Genomic DNA, 17,859 nt, shown 5'->3' with positions numbered 1-17,859 from the left:
GAATTATATGCACCGTCAAACCAACAGGATAGCCACAAAAAAAAAAAAAAAACATATTACATGGAAATCTGAAATACAAATAATGCGGACAACAAAATCACACTTACACATTTTACTACTTCCCAGCTCTAAGCCTACATTCCTGTACGCTTTGCACCTTCTTCCCTCACAGAGCGGCCAGGAACGGACACAACCAATTTAACTCGATTAACAACAGATGTGTCCGTCTAATTCCGGCTCAGCGTGACTCGTCTGCAATAACACCGTTAGCCGCCCCCTCATTTGAGATATCATTTTTCAACCGAACAATTTCTCCATTAGGACGTCTCTGTGTGTGTGCGTGCGTGTGTGTGTGTGTGTGTGTGTGTAGCTTTTCCAGGACGCCGCCGCTGGCCCGCCGGCGAAAGGCGGCGGCGCGCTGGAAACGCCAACAGGAGCAGAAACTCCGTCAACAGAAAGCAGAGCTGACTGAGGCCGGATCAAATCGGCAGTACGGGACGCTTTTGGTGAAAGGAGAAAAAAAAAAAAGAGTCAAAAATGATTGGGTGTTGCTGGTTTAAGTTTTAAGCTGCGTGATGCGCGCAGCTTGGGGTTTGGCACCTTTAAAGACACATGTCATTGGGTTCAGCGGGCTGGGGACTGGTACCAAATGTTTCAGATACTTCATAAAATCAAGACAATATGATGGCATGCATTATGCAGCTTTTTCTCTCTCTCTCTGTGTAAATAAGACAAGCGCATTTCAATTTTCAGACTACATTATTGGTAGCTAAAGCGGTTCAGTCAATAGCCAGCTTTGCAAAAGTATTCATACCACATAACAACCACAAGCTGCAGTTTTTCTTTATTGTACGTTTGTGTGATACAACAACGACGTTGTGTGTCCTTGTAAAGTAGGACAGAATGTCATATATTATATATTTTTAAAGGCTAAAAACTGAAAAGTGTGGCCTACATTCGTCCAAAATCATGTGAACAGTAAGAGAAACTCCCACCTGCCTGTTTTGACCTCAAGCAGCATCCCCAACTAGATATAAATATGAGGAGAAATTTAACCCTTTATGTCCTAAACTTCAAATCTCCACATGGATATTTTTGCATATTTAAACTGTACGCAGTTCTTTAAATTTCCTGTGAGGAAATATATATTTGACCATTTGTCTATAACAGCTGGAACTGTCAATATCTAGCGAGTTATTTTCGCCATTTTCCGACACTCCCTGCTACGGCGGGGATGAAATTACCGTAATAATCCGATATTGGCTGGACGTCTTTCCTTTCAGGAACCGTTGGGATTTTTCAGTGTAGCGGAGTTCCGCTACTGCAAATTTGGCTGGATCGTCGCCGCTACATTTACGACTTATAGGGTTCAAGCAGAGTTAGGTCATAAAGCAATTTCCCAAACTTTAAGCAACCCGCAGAGCTCCGTTCAATTAATCAGCTCAAAATGGAAACCCTGCGGCACAACCTCAAACCTACCGAGGCAAGAAAAATGGATTTGTACTGCACGTTTCAGCAGTGGGCGACTCAAGATGCTTTACATGCTGCAAACATAAAACAACAAGCATATTTTATCAAATGATATCATCGCAATCATCAAAAATCGTAAAATACTGGGGTAAAGACCATAAAAAATTTATGTATACTCCAGTTATTATTTATTGTTCGGGATTAGTGAAGTATAAAAACTAACTGCTGCTTCTCCATGTTTGGATCCGGCTCTGAGTGTGCCGAGTAGACTCGACCCAGAAGATCCGAGCGGTCTGGAAAGTTGGTGTAACGACAACAGATATTTAATGTATTTCAGTGCCAAGCCATTCAGATTTATGGACCAGCAAAAGCCTAAAAAAAAAATATAAAAAAAACATCTATTCAAGGAGCCAGTGCAAGGTCTTCAGAACTGGGCCCATGTGTTCTGTCTTCCTGGTTTCAGAGAGAATGTGAGCAGCGGCGGTGGATTTCTTTTTTTTTTTCTTGGGACCTGTGAGGGCGCTATAGCAATCAATGGAAGTAAAGATAAACGCACGTATAAGTTTCTCCAGATCCTGCTGTTAAGTTATTCCTTTAAACCTGGAAATGTTCTCCAGGTGTCGGAAGGCCGACTTTGTAACTGTCTTTATGTGTCTCTGAATGTTCAGGAGTGAATCATCTGCTCGGTGCTTGAATAGGTTCATAGATTCTTAGTGACATTGCAGTGAACGGCTGGACAACATCTGCGTAGCTATGGTAACTACTCGTGTTACGTGTTGTTTCCTGAGCTAGCTGGAGGATGTAAATAGTAAATAAGAGGTGCGAGATCAAACAGGGGTATATTGAAATCTTTTTGCCCAGATTTATTACACTGCCTCTCCTTCTTCACAAATCTAAATTGATCCCATTTCTGAATAAGATTAAGCTTCCTCAGGAAAGAAGCCAGGTGTCCCCAAAATTTAATTCCTCTGTAAAAATAAATGTCAGCGCTCCAAATGGTCAGCCCTATACGTGCGTCAACACACGCACACACACACTGTGCCCTTTTCCCTGCGGTGAAAGAACTCAGACTGACCTACTCGAAGCTCCTGACCGAAGACCGTCCTCTCTCCGAGCGCCGAACAGTTCCAGCGTCCATACCGGAACTGGTACTGGCACTCATTGATGCCCATTTGGGCGCCTTCGCCCACAACAATGATGGCGTCTGGGCGGCTCTGGCAGATGGCCCGCTGGCGAGGTGCCAGCCCCGGAATCTTGTTGCAGATGATGTTGGCACCCAGAGCCACAACCGAGGACAGGGCCCTGCCGGAGTAAGAGAAACACACACATGAAACAGACGCACAAACAGAGGCTGGTGCATAAACCTTGAAGACATGCTTACACCTCTAGTAAATATCTGTAAATAACATTGAAATACGTTCATCTTTCATCATAGAAGTGTAATTTGACACACTAAATTTATTCTAGAAGCAAAGAGAGATTACAGGATTTATGTTTGATAGATGTGCAAGAAGGTCGACCCACTTTTATGTTTATTTGAGAAAACGTATCAGACCAAAAGACCTCCTAAAAAACCCAATGCTAACTCAATTCCAGCTCTGTCCCTCTTTCAAACGTCTTCTTGTCTTAAGGGGGAAGAAGTAGAGATTTCCCAGCCACATAGAATCAATTTATAGCACAATCAAGTAACTATGTTACATCTGGCTGTTATTAATAAAATGCTGAATATGTGAAATATGACTCAATAGAACACTAGCTTTTGTCATTTAACACCTTAAAATTGGGTTACTGTCTCTTTAAAAACTCCTGCTCCTCCTCTTTCTGAAGCTCCGCCTTCGCCTCTGCCATCACAACATGGCTCCCCTTTAACAATGTTTTAACAGCAATGCGATGAGAAGGAGATCAGCAAATGCACAGTTCCTCCTAATTCCTGCTGGCTAGTCTGAAGGAGCGGAGGGGTAAAGTTGTAGGAGAAGGCTGGTCTGTGATGCTGAAGCTCAAAAACTGGAGCTCTGACCTGGAGCTTCGTCCTCAAAGAGGCGGAGCTAGGTCCACCCAGGCGTTCTGTCCAGCTGAGTGGTTGCCATGGGAGATTAAAGGATTTCTCAAACATGCATGAAAGAATCAAGACAACACTCCAGATATGCTTATGATGAGGGGATAAGATAATAACATGATGTAAAGCTCAAAAAGAAGGTGAAAGTTGCAAAACAAAACCTTTAAACGGTTCCAGTTTGATGAGTTTCCAGCTTCCTTTGGGAGAAACACTGGCCCACAGCATCACACATTCTCCGTACGTAGCACATGAGATGCTTTTACACCCCCCCACCCCCCAGCCCTTTGTTTCACACAAAACCCACATAAAACTGCTAAGGGAGATGGAAACTTACAGAAAGTACCCGGAAAAAAAGAAAGAAAAAAGTAGGATGCCGGTTCGACTACTGACAGCAGTGAGTGCTGGCTCGGATGGTGGGAGTCTGAGTAATGAGTTTGGGGTTTTATGCTAATTGTTTGGTACCATAGCACTGTGAAGGGCTTCCAGGCTCTTATGGAAACACATTGTACTCCATTGTGGTTTCTCTCGGTGTGGAAGCACTGTCCCTCTTTCAAACAAATGTCACACAAAGTAATACGTCTCAGGCTTTGCTTAATTACATGTTTGAGGCGGACTCCTGAGGTAACGTGCCACCCTCACTGTTCACAGGAGACTGTTTTATCTTCAGCCACATCCCCATAATTAATTTGTAATGAGTACATAAAACAAAACAAAATGAAACAAAAAAAAAAAGAAGAAAGTTTTCAACACAAATCGCCGTAATTCAAGGTTATTACGCGCTTGAGAAAATGACACACACCTTCTCCTCCTCTTGTTCTACCCAGAGACAACACGCATCCAGTGATTTGCTGTGAATACACAGAAAACACATTTAAAAGGTGGGCTGGTTCTGCCGCTGCGGAAGCCAAAGCGGATTGGTGCCAAAAACAAAGTGCCGACTCCCTCCAGTGCTCTGTTTGCTGCCATCAAGACCATGTAGATACGTACTTTTTTTTTTTAAACATGTTGAGGACGGGCAGCCAGAAATGAGCTTGGGGGAACACTGCTCCTTTTGAAATACGACGTTGACCTCGAAAAGGATTAACCGCAAGACAGGGCGAACGAACTCAGGCGAGTTGTGTGTCAGCGAAAAACGGGATGGCGGAGCGTGAGGAAGGAGAGTCGGATGGGAGGGGGTTAGAGGAAGAATGGGTGAGGAGGAACAATGCTGAAGAATTATAGTCTCTTGGATTTAGATTGGAGTTTACAGAGCTTCTGGGAGAAGACCACAGGCTGAGAACTAATATATTTTTATTTGGTAAAAGTCACTCCCAGATAATCTCATCTGGACAAGTACCTTTGCTCCACCTCACAAAAAAACAAAATACTTTTACATTTTAGGCACGTGCAAACTCCCGCAAATTTTTAGACTATTGGAGCGCGATCGGCTCGCTTTGATCGAGGACAAAACGTTTAAGTTTTCAGTCAATGCGGTTCGCCGTCATACCGCCATGGCAGACCTTTGAAAAATCTTTTCCCCTCCTTGCCTGTGGTGGCGCTGCACCAAGAACCGTGGAAGGGAATGACACAAAGACCTCCGAAGACGACATGAACCCAACTTGGCATCTCACTTTAGTGGTTGTTGGATTTCTCTCTCTTGAGGCACATCTTCTGCTTGCACTTGATGCATTTAATTCCTTTTCATTGTATTTACCCAGAATGCTCTGCGCTACAGTGCACTTCCTGGTTTTGGAGTGGTCTCCGGTCCGCTTGGCGTTCACATATGCATTCAAACCACACTAGAGTTCACCACAATCAAACCGACAGCGAGCGTTTTAGGCACACCAGAGTTCAATGTGTTGGTTCGCATCAGAGTTCGATTACGCATTCACACCTCCCCAAACGAACATCACTTTCTAGACAAATGAACTAAAGTCTTATAAAAGTGGACCAAACAGATGAGACTAAGGTTACGAACGCAATCTTAGTCTCACACTAAGAGACTAAGATTACACTAAGAACAGTAACATGAAGAACATGTTACTGTTCTTCATGTTACAGCAACATGAAGAACTTTTTCACATGTTCTTCATTTGGGTTTTATGTGATAGATAAACACAAACTAGTGGAAAATTGTAGTGGAAGGAAAATATAAATATAAATATATATGAAATGTATAGGAATCTGACAAAATTGTGGCGCATCTTTACATTTGTACCCTCTTTCCTTTGATGCTTCTAATTAGAATATAGTCCAACGAAATGCCAAGTCACACATTTAGTGAATCAAGTTCCCAAGAGACAAATGTAATAAAAAATTAAGAAACTGCTTTTGTCATCTGAGATTGAGATATACGTTTTTGACCATGTTCAGAAGAAGACTTGCACTGCGCATGACCCTGAATGCACCATGGAACAACATTGGTGGCAGCATCATGCTGAAGTAACGCTGGATTTCCTGGCAGAGTAAATGGGCTGGAATAAAAAAGCATGACACACTCTTCATATTTCTCTTTTTTTTTCTTTTTATCTTTTTTACTTAACTTTATAAAACCATGTGTTGCATAATTTTCCCTCTACTTCCAAGAAAACACATCAGAGTTTGATGTAGTAACGTGCAAAGCCTTTAAAAATGATGTTTCTCAGTGACTCCTGGCATATTTTCCAAACCTTTCTCTGCTTGTTGCAGCCAAATATCGCTATAGGGGATATTTAATGCAGTTGCAGCAAAAAAAAGTAAAAAATAACATGTTACATCAAGGAGAGAATACAAAGCCTTAAGGCGGAGGCCGGCCGGGAACAAGACGTTCGTCAGGTACACAGCAAACACTGCAGCCGGCTGCTGCTTTCAGGCCTTCTTTGCTCTCGCTGCCGTAAAGCGATTTGAACTCCTCTGACCTTTTTTGACCCCCCAGCCGAATACGTGGTTGTTCTTAGCAACGGTGATGTCCCGTCTGCACAAGCTAAATGGGGCGGACTCGTTAAGTAACAGCAATCTACAACTGGAGAACGAGGTTACCGGCGTAACGGACGCCAACGTTGCCAACGCCGCTATGCGCTCCAGATCCTTTCATTTCTTTTAGTGTTTACGTTTCTCTGCCGAAAGCCCACGCAGCCGTTTCACTGGCTTCCTTCTCTCGAGCGGTCTCCCTCACTCTGAAACACACAGAGCTCCAGCACCGTCCCAAACCCTCGAACACCAAACAGGGAATTCCAGAGCTAAGCTTTTAAATCCCCGCATCATCGCGGCGCACAAATGCGATTCTGTTTGCTTTAGCCCTGTTCTCTGTTTGTGCCAGCAGCGGCTCGGCTCGCCTCGGCTCGGCGGGCCCTGGGGTGGGGACGGCTCGTCTCCCACGAGACAGGAAAACCGACGACCGAAAAGTGTCACGAAGTTGCGCCCGGGCAGTTCGGCAGCCGCTGAAATGATTGAGTACCGGCGAGGCATCGGCCTTTCTGCAGCATTACCCAACGTCAGTGGTTTAAAAGAAGAAGAGGGGGAAAAAAAAAAAAAAAAAAAGCTTGAAGGTTTTATTACTAAGCAGGGTGGCCTGAAAAGAAACCATACCCTCATGGCATACAGCGTGCTTCCAGCCACCCACTCCATCACATGAAACACTATGAAGCTGACTGAAACGCTGCTAAGCTCCGGGGGCATGCATCTTCCGCTGAGGAATGCACTTACCAAAACGCCGGAGACACAACCGAGTCAAGTGAATGAAAGCGGGGAATTGCTGTTGTGTTAGCGCCGAGAGCACGCCGTTTCCTCTCTGGCTGCTCATTTACAAACTGCGTGATTATATAACGGGCGCAGCGCTGCCCGCTTCAAAAATGTCAAACAGAAGCCCCCCACTGCTGATCATAAACCTCAGAACAAACAGTGACACGGCACTGCCCCTTCCCAACCTGTTGCTGCGCAGCAGAAAGCTACGCTTGTAGCGAATATGTCACACCCTACAAAGTGTAAAACACTCTAACAGTTGTAGGTCATCCTATGGACTTATTTACATTAATCTCACTTAATTTTCTTTTGGGTCAGTGATGACAACTTACTTTTTCTATTCTGAATTAACTTAAAAGTTACACATTTTTAACCTAAAGTAAATTTTTACTTTAACTTTACTTGAAACAATGAACTTCTATGCCGTGTTTGTATCCGACGGCTGATGTCATGGCGCCAGCTTCACCAGGGACAGAACCTGGACCGACCAGGGTGCAGTGGTACCGCAGGGGTTTAACATGAGAAGGCCTTAGTCGCTGGTTCGATTCCCAGCCTGATGACCTTTGCTGCATGTTTCCCCCCCTCTTTCATTACCCGCTTTCCTGTCTCTCTCCTCTCAAGTAAAGGCTGCCTGAACCAAAAAACACTTTTCGGCCCATTACTTTACTTCTTTATTTGACGTAAATGAAATGATTTGAGTAAGACTGTCCTAAATTTGTCGAGTTAAACAAACGTAGCCCTTTATATGCTAAATTTAAAATCACCGCCTGGATATTTTTTTTGCTTATTTTAACTGCACACAGTTCTAGTTCCAGTAAATATATATTTTTTTTTTCTTCTCCCCTCCAGTGGGTTTTTTGTGTCCCTTATTTGACAGTAGGTTGACAGGAAAGGGGGGAAGACATGCGGTGAATGTCAACGGGTCCGGGAATCGAACCTGTGACGGCGACTCAAGGCCTCCAAACGTGGGTTGCGCTATCCCCTACGCCACCACAACACGCCCGAGTGAATATATTTGCCCATTTATCCATAACAACTGGAACTTTCAATATGTAGCTGTTATTTTTACCGTCTGTTAATAGTGTCCCTCTCAGATTAATTTCACTCCCTGGTATGGTGGGGAGTGGGGAATATTGGGTTATTGCGGTGAAATTACCGTAATAACCCAATATTACCTGGAAAGCGCAACGTCTCCCCTTTCAGAAACCGTTGGAATTTTTCAGACAGCGCTACGTGTGGCGGAATTGCAGTACTGCAAATTTGGCTGGATCGCCGGCGCTCCATTCAGTCTGGACAGGTTAAGAAATTAAGTTGGATAAACTTAATTGAATTACTTGTCACCAATTGAAGCAATTCAACTAAAGCTGGTTCAACTATTTTCTTTTTCCAGTCCACATGCAGCAAAATCTATAAGTAGTGAATAAATGCAGCGTAGAAACACAAAAACCTTACTAAATATTTTTTGGTCTAGTTTCTAGTGCAAATGTCTCCATGCATTTGAAATTAGACAAAACTAACTTGCAAGTAACTTCTCAACAAAATACAGGAGCTTGTTTTGCATCAATAATTCCTCAATACTGATAAAAATAAAAAGTTCCTCAGGCAGGTTATTTCACTTTTAACAAGATATGTTTATCATGTTATGAGAGAAATAATCCACCAGTGGAACCAGTACATTTTCATCATTGTTGACTTAAAATGAGCTCGTATGTTTTGTTATTTGTTCAGCTTGTTGAGATGTTTGCACTAGAAGCTTGACCAGAAACACTTGGTCAAGATTTTGTGTTTTTTTGCAGTGTGTTAGAAACTTAGAGAATGTAATATTATTTTAGCAGCAGGACGACTAAAGGTTGTCTTCCTTTTACTTTATGTAAAAGTTGCTTTTTACATAAAGCATCATTTTCTTTTTCCCTTTCTCCTAATCGCATTGTTTCTTCCTCGGGGAGGGGGGGGCCATCTTTCATCTTTCAGAGACAGTCTCATGCGGGCCCCACGTCTGGCCAGAGAGCGTGTTGCATCTCAGCATGAGGCTCCAGCTGCAAGCTAGCGGGAGCCTTGAGGACGGGGTCTGAAAAGGTCAAGGGAGCATCCTGGGTCTGTTTCAGAGCAGCAGAAGGAACAGAAACTCTCTGAAATGTCTCATCATCTGCTTCGCTCCTGCTTGTTTCTCTGTGTTTCCTATACAACTGTTTGCTGGCTATTCACGCTGCTCTAGATCCTGAACGTATTTGCCCGTTCAGTTTAAAAATTAAATAAGAGGGAAAAGGCTAAAAACGTACAGCATGCAGGATCCAAATGCTGGTCGTAGCAGCAACGTTCCTCCAGAAAGCGGAGACTTTGCTATTGCCTTGCTTGCCACAGGCATTTTAAACAAACTCTATGAAGGAACCCGTCAAAATACATTTCGCGAAGACGCGGGCATGTTGCTTTTAACCCTTATTGAAACGGCTGGTTAAAAGATTTGGGCATAAATTATGCTGAGAGAATTAAAACAGACACTGTTCTGAGAGGCTTTGATGTGCAAGCCATCCCTATTCATAGTAGTGGAAACCACATCTATTTTGGACTCAGGTTTGGGGTCTCTGGGCAGCAAAAAGAGAGAAGAGCAGGGATGGAGTGGATGAGGAATTATTTTTGGAAAAAGCCAGCGTTCTGGTTCAGACAAACGAGGAAGGAAAATACGCCTGTAGCGCAATCGGTGTGTCGAAAACCGCAACGTTTAATGGTTATGTCACCGCGTCTAGGCGATCCAGCAACAATGCAGCCCTGGTGTTGGCGCTACGGCGAACCGCGGCTGCGCACTGCAGCTGGCTGATACTGCAGCTGGCTGATACTGCAGCATCTGATTCTGCTCTTTCAAAAAACAAACAAACCAACAACAAAAAAAAAGACAAAAAAAAGCCCCTGTTGTTTAAGTTCAGTTCTTTTAATAGTCTGGATGGGATTCGATCACCTCCAGTTCAGCGTCAAGAGGGAACGAGATTATTTGAATGCTGAATTTAGATTCCTCAAAACCCGATTTGGGATTTTTTCCAAGACAAAATATTTAAAAAAGAACGCAAGCATAAAAGCTACAGTAACACATGAGAAGAGTATCAGATGGGCCAACGGGGGCGCTCGTCCTTTCATTCACATCCACTGTCTGGAGACGCCTCTGCATCAATCACTTGTTGACTGCAGGTCAAAAGGACGCAGGATCTAATTCTAACACACACACACACACACCAACAACAAACCGAAGGTGATGTGACAACACACAAACAAACGCACACATTCCATTTTTTCCCTCAGAAAGAAAGTAAAATCTGAAAATCCACATCTGAAATGTCTAGAACACCTCTGCCACTCAGTGGCCGAAATGAACCCGAAAACAAGTTTCTGGGGAAAAAAAATAAAATAAATAAAAAGAGAGAGCATATGATCAAAATGATGTTGGCTGGAACATGCAAAAAAACAACAAAACATGTGAGGCGGCGACCGATTAATCAACAACAATCCGTTACGCGCGGACATGACGCCGCGTTCAAGTGTAACTAATCAGCCCACGTGAATGGCTTTCCTGACGATGTGCACTGTGAGTCGAATCCCCCAACTTCATTTTACAATTAAAAAAACGACTAGCAGAAGAAGAAGAACAAGAAGAAGAAAAAGAAGAAGCATTGTGGTTGGCACTGAACAAACAGCTCGTTGCGCATTACGCGCTCTCAAAAAAAAAAAACCTTTAACTTTATCTCCAGCGAGAAACGTTCCTGTCTCTTCAGATGTATTTACTAAGTGGGATTACAAAAGATGTGAAATGCGGTGTGGATGAGGGTGTGGAGGAGCCGCGGAGCGGGCAGGCTCCGGAGCTAATTAAGGAGCTGTTGGGTTAATTGGCTCTGACTTACAGGTAGCTTCCGCTCGTCAGGATCAGGAAGATCTGCGGGTAGTAGACTGACAGCAGTACACTGCGCGACGAGATGATGATCATGATGACATTGAGCGAATGGCCGCGCTCGGACAGGAGTGAGACGACGCCGATACAAGTAGGCAAAATAATAAAAAATAAAAATATATATATTCCCGCTTTTATGTCCGCTCGAGAGAGAGAAAGAGAGAGAAACAGAGAGACACCGGAGATTCTCCTTGCGCGGCGCTCCCTACGCAGCTCCGAGCTCCCAGCAGGGCCGTGTGTGCGCCGAGGTTGGCTCTGACATCTCTCAGCAGCCGAGGCTCTTTAACGCGCGCTGCTGTGGGCTCTCCGAGCCGAGCCGGAGCGATGATGGTTTTAGGGATTCTGCATGGCAGAAAAGTGCCTCTTCTGCGCTCTCATGAGGATCGCGGCTGCCATTGGGCAGGAGGAGACACTGCTATCCGCCCACTTTGCCACGGCGGGACAATGGGGTGACACTGATCCGATCCCCTCCACCCTTCGCCTCCCCCCCCCCCTCCCCACGCTGGATGTGAAGGAGGTTTTCATTCATGATCAGCCGCCATAACCACCATCGCCGCCGCCGCCGCTGCTACTCTAAACCCATCCGGCCAGAAATAAACAAACGCTGACGAAAAGCTGCGTGATAAATAAAAACAGTCCGAGCGCACACGTCTGTCTCTCTGACGCGACCTCTCTCTGATTCAACAAGTTGTTCCCATGGTAAATTGTTTTGGGTTTTTTTGGTCTTTTTTTTTTTTCTCACGCGGATTTAAGATTACAAATTAAAATCTAATCTCTTGCGCAGGCCGACATGCGTAATAAATTATCGGGATTATTATGAATTACATAATTTCTCACAAGAACAAGACGCATAATTAGATAAATTCAACATCCCTTCCCACTGTATTAGGATTGTCCTTATATAGTCGATATGATAAGCAAAAGAGAAATTTGGTGGTTGCCATGGTGTAACAACCTGAACCTTTTTTAGCTTATTTTAGCTATTTAGGGTTTAAAATAAACCTCACAGCATTTCAATAGACCTTTTAATGTACTTATTCCGTTTTAAACAGATGCACTGGGATTAATTCAACAGCTGAAGTACATAAATGCAAACTGACTCAAATTTTATATACTCGTTTTGAAGTGAAGTACAAATAAATCAGCAGTTTATACGATATGATGAACTTCTCAATCCCTCAGTTTTCCTTATTATAGATTTAAATCAAATCAAACAGTACTGAACATATAACACCGATAGAGTTTCAGCAGTTTTCCTTTAGAAAACACATTTTAATTGAACGTTGTACAAAGTTTGGGTTGCAGTTTGCCGCTTGTTTTCATTTTAATCTTAGTCAGCTGACTCTTAATGTTTTTTTTTCTTCTTTAATTGTTGTTTTTGTCTTTAAAAGTGCAACGTTTCTGACTCTTCTTTTTGTCTCGTTCCCGGAGTCTACTCTTTGTTTTTTTCTTTTTCTTTCCCGCTGGTTGCAGACAGCGAGGAGAAACCCTGAAACGTGGCCTCCGTTTCTGCTCAAGAAGATTGAGTCGCACTGGCCGTTTTTTTCCAGCCTTGTGTGACCTTTGACCTTGATTAAAATAAGACCTGGTTGGACTTCAGCTGCTTTCGGTGCCTTCATCTCTGTTTTATTTGTCGAGGGAAAACGTCAGCCATTTCCATCATGGGTTTTTATTATTTAGTAAAAAAATCAATTGGATGTCAGAAACCATGGCTAAGATTGGCTTAGTCTTCAAAACGAACACGGGTAAAAAATATTAGCTTGTGTACAGAATGTAGCTAACATATTTGTACACGTATCTGTACCTTTTCCTTGTGCTATTTCTGCCTTTTGGTTCAGTATTTTGACTTTCTGGTTGTAGTTTGTTCTTTTTGTCATCTGAGCGAATGCAGTATGTGCAAGGAATACTCTTAATGGAACTAAAATACCTTCTGAGTGTTTGTTTGTATTTACATGCACTTTGTTAAGTTGCAAAGGCAAACAGAGAGCCAAGCTCGAGTAAAGAGTAGGTGAAGCAAGACTTTGTCAAAGTCGAGCGCTTATTGAGCGAGCGTGTGAGGTTTAAACACACGCATAGCGAATTGTTGTTGCTTCACATAGAAGTATGCTCTTACGTCAGTCTCACTGCGTGCTCAGGTTAGAAACGCTCGTTGCAGTTTTTGAGCAAAACTACAGGAAAGGTCGGGGTTATGTGGTGCGGGTTGCAACACCCACACCCGGGAACGCAACTGGCACCAGAAGGCTGTCGGCTAAGGGGAGGAGTCGCTACTTTACGACAAACCGAGCCGCCATTTGTAAAATCTCACAGCAGCGACTGTTGTGAGATTGTGAGTCTGACAAAACGCCACAAACTGAGCAGAATGTTCAACGAAGCTTCCACGCCCCTCCGTTGTTGTGCTGCATGCAGATCCCATCGAGCTAATTTTCGTACGCTGGGGCCGCCCAACATGGCAACCCCACCCACCGGAGCTGTCACCTGTTTGTAACGGAGAGCAGAGTGGAGTTGAGCCCGGTCGGACCCTCTGCCAGGCGCTAGTGGAAAAGGGCCAAATGTGCTACTGTAGCCAGCTAGCTAATTCACTGTTTCTTCAAATAGGTTGCATGGTTTTCCACCATTTTAAAAAGAAATAAAAATAAAAATAGTTTCAGGCGAAAGCATAAGATGCTAGTGAAATAGTAGCAAACTCTCTTTTCTGACAAGGTGGCAAGTTATGGCTGGATGTACTGTTAGTTTGCATGATTACCTTAGGGATTAGAAGCTCAGCTTGCTAGCAAGTTTCAGTTTAACATTCAGGCTATTGCTGAGCTGGATACAAACTGATACTATTTATTTTAGCAATGCAGCATTGGAAGCTTTGACAGCCACAGTTAAGCTGTTCATTACCAAAACCTTCCGAGAGTTAGCGTTAGCACTGCTGCTAAACTAGCTACAGTAGGTTACAAAGTTTTATTATGCGTCTTCACTTGAATTGATACGGCATTTAAGTGCAGTAAAGTATGTAAAGTACATTTACTTACTGTTCTCTGTTGGACACTACAATGGAAGGGAAGAATGACTGACTGGACTCAACAACCATGTTTTTTAAATTATTTTCAAAGTGATGCAATATTGTTAGAATTTAACCGTTCACGTGTATTACATTTACAAACTAATACACTTGAGTGAATCCATATGTATAATTCCCTCCAAATTCCCTTTTTACAGTGCAAAGTCTTAAAACTTGTCCTAAGAAAAAAGACAAGGCATCAACAATCTGTCTGCCTGCTTCTTATTCCTTGAATTAGATTTTCATGTATCCTGAAGATGACAGCTATGATTTTATGACAGTTCTAATCCGAAAGAGGACTCCATCCACATTTCAGCTGATATATCTATACAGATAAGAGGAATCTACTGCATAACATTATGAGCGCCCAGTGGAATCAGAGCAAGGAAATAAAACCCTGAAGATTTTGTCGCAGGGTTTTTTTTCTTGTCCTCTCTTTCTTTCCTTCGTTCTTTTGTTCTTTTGTGACTCTCACTCAACACCTGCACTGGAAGCAAAGAGGGTACCATGAAAGATTTTCAGCCGCAGTGAAAGGGTGGACGGAGTGAGCCAAGAGCTCCGGATTAGTAAACACCGAAGATGGGTTAGTTTTACCTCATAGTGGAGCTATTGTCATGCGATAGCCAGAGAAAGTTGGGAAGGGGCAGCCAGATGGCGAGCAGCGATAAAGTCAGGGTGGCACAGCAAAGCTTAACGCCACAGCGGGAAATGTTATGCTGGTGTCGTGCTGGTGTTTAACTAGCCCGAAGCTCACGCTGCCGTCTCTTGGATCCATACGTTCACTGGACCCGTTATGAATATAATCTGTTTGGCCGGAGGGAAAACCGTAAAAAAAACATTTGATTTCAGTTCCCAGCAGCGAGTGACAGACTTAAAAGGTGGCTTGTTATGAATGTTAAAACGTTGCATGAGTATTAGTAGATGAATAATAGATACCAGTCACGGTATCAGCACACGAGACCGTCTTGGGGTTTAACAACTGCCCTCCTCTACTGGTGCCACCGTTCATTAAGTTCTCTGGGCTTCACCAGATACTTTATGTCTCTGGGTTTTGTAAATGTGCAATCTACGCTTTTCTTTTCAAACAATACGACACGGCTCACTGCTGCCAAAAACTAAAGGGATGAATTGCAACAGATAGTTAAATTTATTTCTTACGACGTCATTTTTGATTTATTTGATCCAGTGCATCGCGACCGTTGGGAATCACTTAATATCACACACAGAACACGAATTAAGTTCCACGGATCGGCCCGAGGTTAAAGGGAACCGTAAGAAAAAATCCGCTTGGACGTTAACTTAAATTCACACGTCGCATGTAAACGCACCGTCCATTCATCCGTTACCCGTTTATCCCAACCTGTGGGACCTTCTGCCTGCGAGGTTTGTTGTGTGTAAAAATCAATGGGTACTTCCTCCTAGCTGATTTATTTATGAGATAAAGTGACATGATTGATGGGGTTGTCGAGCGAAACGCCTCCTGATACATCGTCGACTTAATCAAAGGTCGATGAACGAGTTAACCGTGACACAAGCTGGTTGCTTTGTGATGACATGCAGAAACTGATTGAGCTTGAACCATACAGAGGGGAGCATTTTATGCTTAAGAAACATAAAAGAAAAAAAAGTCTAAGTTGACAACAGACTGTTACGCTAAAGTTTGAGGCATATAGCCTGACATGAGAAGAATTGTAAGACCAGTAAATCTCAACATGCATTAGGAATGATTTAGGGGCATCCACGTGAGAAACGGAGAAGTCATGACCTCTTGATCCCGAGCACGGACGGCATCGCAACCACCTGAGGTACAAGATGAACTAGAATATGACTCCAGGATACTTTGACTGAGTGATTTCATTTTAAAGGCTCTGCGGTGTTGAAAACGCTCAATGATATTACAGTTACTTTGTTTTAACATAACCCTCTCATAATTTCACAAAAACAAAACACTTTTTCCACTTTGATATTATTCCCACGATATCACAACAAGATAAAGTTACCGTACATTTCCATTTGTTCGTCCCTGGATGATTTATACTGTGTGCGCTCCTTGGGAATTTTTTTTTTTTTAACACGTTATAGGGATTTTTCAGTTAAGCTGTAAACAAAATGAATATAGCCTTAATTTAGAAACACACACACACACACACACACACACACGCACACACACACACACACACACACAAAATGCAGTTCACACAATTCAAGCCTGAATTTATCAATCAGGTCTACCTGAAGATTTAAGTTGAAAATTTGACTTTTGCTCTGTGGACTGCAGTGGTGCCCCCCACAATAAAACTGTACAGTGGCCCTCATATTTCCTTGGATCGGCTTTGGCAAAACAATAGATTTACGTTACAAAGTTACAAGCGAAGATGTTGGGTGATGTGTCATAGTGTCGTGTTTTTTGTTTTGTTTTTTTTTGTATGAAGCTGAGCTGTTGCAAAACAGGTAAAGACGTAAAAAAAAAAAAAAAAAGAAAGAAAATCTGAGTCTAGGAGATGGAATGTGGAAATACAACTCAGTCTGCCGCTATTAATGAAGGTATGGAGGATCGGGAGCTGAGACACTGGCTGAAATGATCTTGTGCAACAACAACAACAACAACAAAAAAAGAAGAAGAGAGCAAAGAGCCTCCTGACATGAAGCAAATAAAGCCTCTCGGTGTTCAGTGCAACAAGCAAGTGGGCGCTACTTTTACTCACAAGATTTTTTTTTTTTTTTTTTTTCTAAAAGTCGATGCATCTAATTTTGACATTAAAACTTTTTTTCTGTTTTTTCAATGTGAGGTCAGAGTGCACTTTAACCCACACATCAAGTGCGCATTTTTCTGTCAATTTTACAGCTTGCGCGTGCAAGGAAGCTATGAGAGAGGAGGGAGAGAAGAAGAAGAAGAAGAAGAAGAAGAAGAAAAACTCACCCTAGTCTGAGGTATATGATGCCAAAACACAGGAACACGTAGAGACTCCACTTTCGGAGGGGTTTGTGCATGATCGGTAGCACTTTATCCAGAGGCCATGCACTGTTAACACAAAGTGGCGTTCACATCTGCAGCGTTCCTAACCCCCCCAGAGGCACGTATACCGCCTGGTTCCCGTCACGTCAAGCTGAAGCTCCTTGGGGATCCTCGACGGCGACAAACCCATCGTCCAGAACAGGTGAGATGCTGAGAGGAGTCCGAAACGAAAGCTGGAAACGTGACCGCAATTGGGAGGGGGGGGGGGTGGGGGGGGGAAGGTGAATGAGTTCTTGAGAGGAAGTGGCTCCTATTCGTCCTCACTTTAAAAAAAAAAATAAACAAACAAAAACGCTAAAATTCTAATTAACTTGTTTCTCTCTCTTTCTCTCTCCTCCCCCCACAGCGTCTTTAAAAAGTAAAAATAGAAGAAGAAGAAGAAGAAAACAAGGACAGGGGGCGGAGGGGTATACTGCTGTCTTAAGAAGATTGAAATCCAAACTCTGTGAATCTCACTTGGAAGTATTTCCCCGCAACCTCAAACTCTCAGCGTGTTACAACCGTCCAACAGCCAGGTACGTCTAGCGCAGGTAACAAAAGGGCTGTGCGCCTCCTTCTCCTCCGCCTCCTCCTTCTCCTCTTCCTCCCACTCCTCCCCTACCTGCACGAGATACGCAGTGAATGGGACGGGCTTCCAG

At 43.3% G+C, this 17,859-nt stretch overlaps 1 protein-coding gene across 2 annotated transcripts in view; it reads right to left on the bottom strand.

Annotated features, from left to right (window-relative positions):
* The window catches only part of wnt7bb (wingless-type MMTV integration site family, member 7Bb), a 44,773-nt gene extending 27,510 nt beyond the window's left edge, over positions 1-17,263 (bottom strand). The window contains exons 1-2 of one of the 2 annotated variants that reach the window (XM_044124900.1): positions 17,126-17,263; positions 2,546-2,772 (exon numbers count right to left, since the gene is read on the bottom strand). In XM_044124900.1, coding sequence (XP_043980835.1) covers positions 2,546-2,772; positions 17,126-17,196 — 298 coding nt within the window. In that variant the 5' untranslated portion in view covers positions 17,197-17,263. Of the gene's footprint in view, positions 1-2,545; positions 2,773-11,112; positions 11,570-17,125 lie in introns of those variants that run through there. The other variant, XM_044124899.1, reaches the window with a different exon arrangement.
* Positions 17,264-17,859: the final 596 nt, after the last annotated feature.

The sequence above is a fragment of the Gambusia affinis genome, linkage group LG08, assembly GCF_019740435.1.
Source record: "Gambusia affinis linkage group LG08, SWU_Gaff_1.0, whole genome shotgun sequence".
Taxonomy (NCBI): domain Eukaryota; kingdom Metazoa; phylum Chordata; class Actinopteri; order Cyprinodontiformes; family Poeciliidae; genus Gambusia; species Gambusia affinis.
Note: the sequence above shows the minus strand (reverse complement) of the source record. Positions and strands in the feature narration are given on the sequence as shown.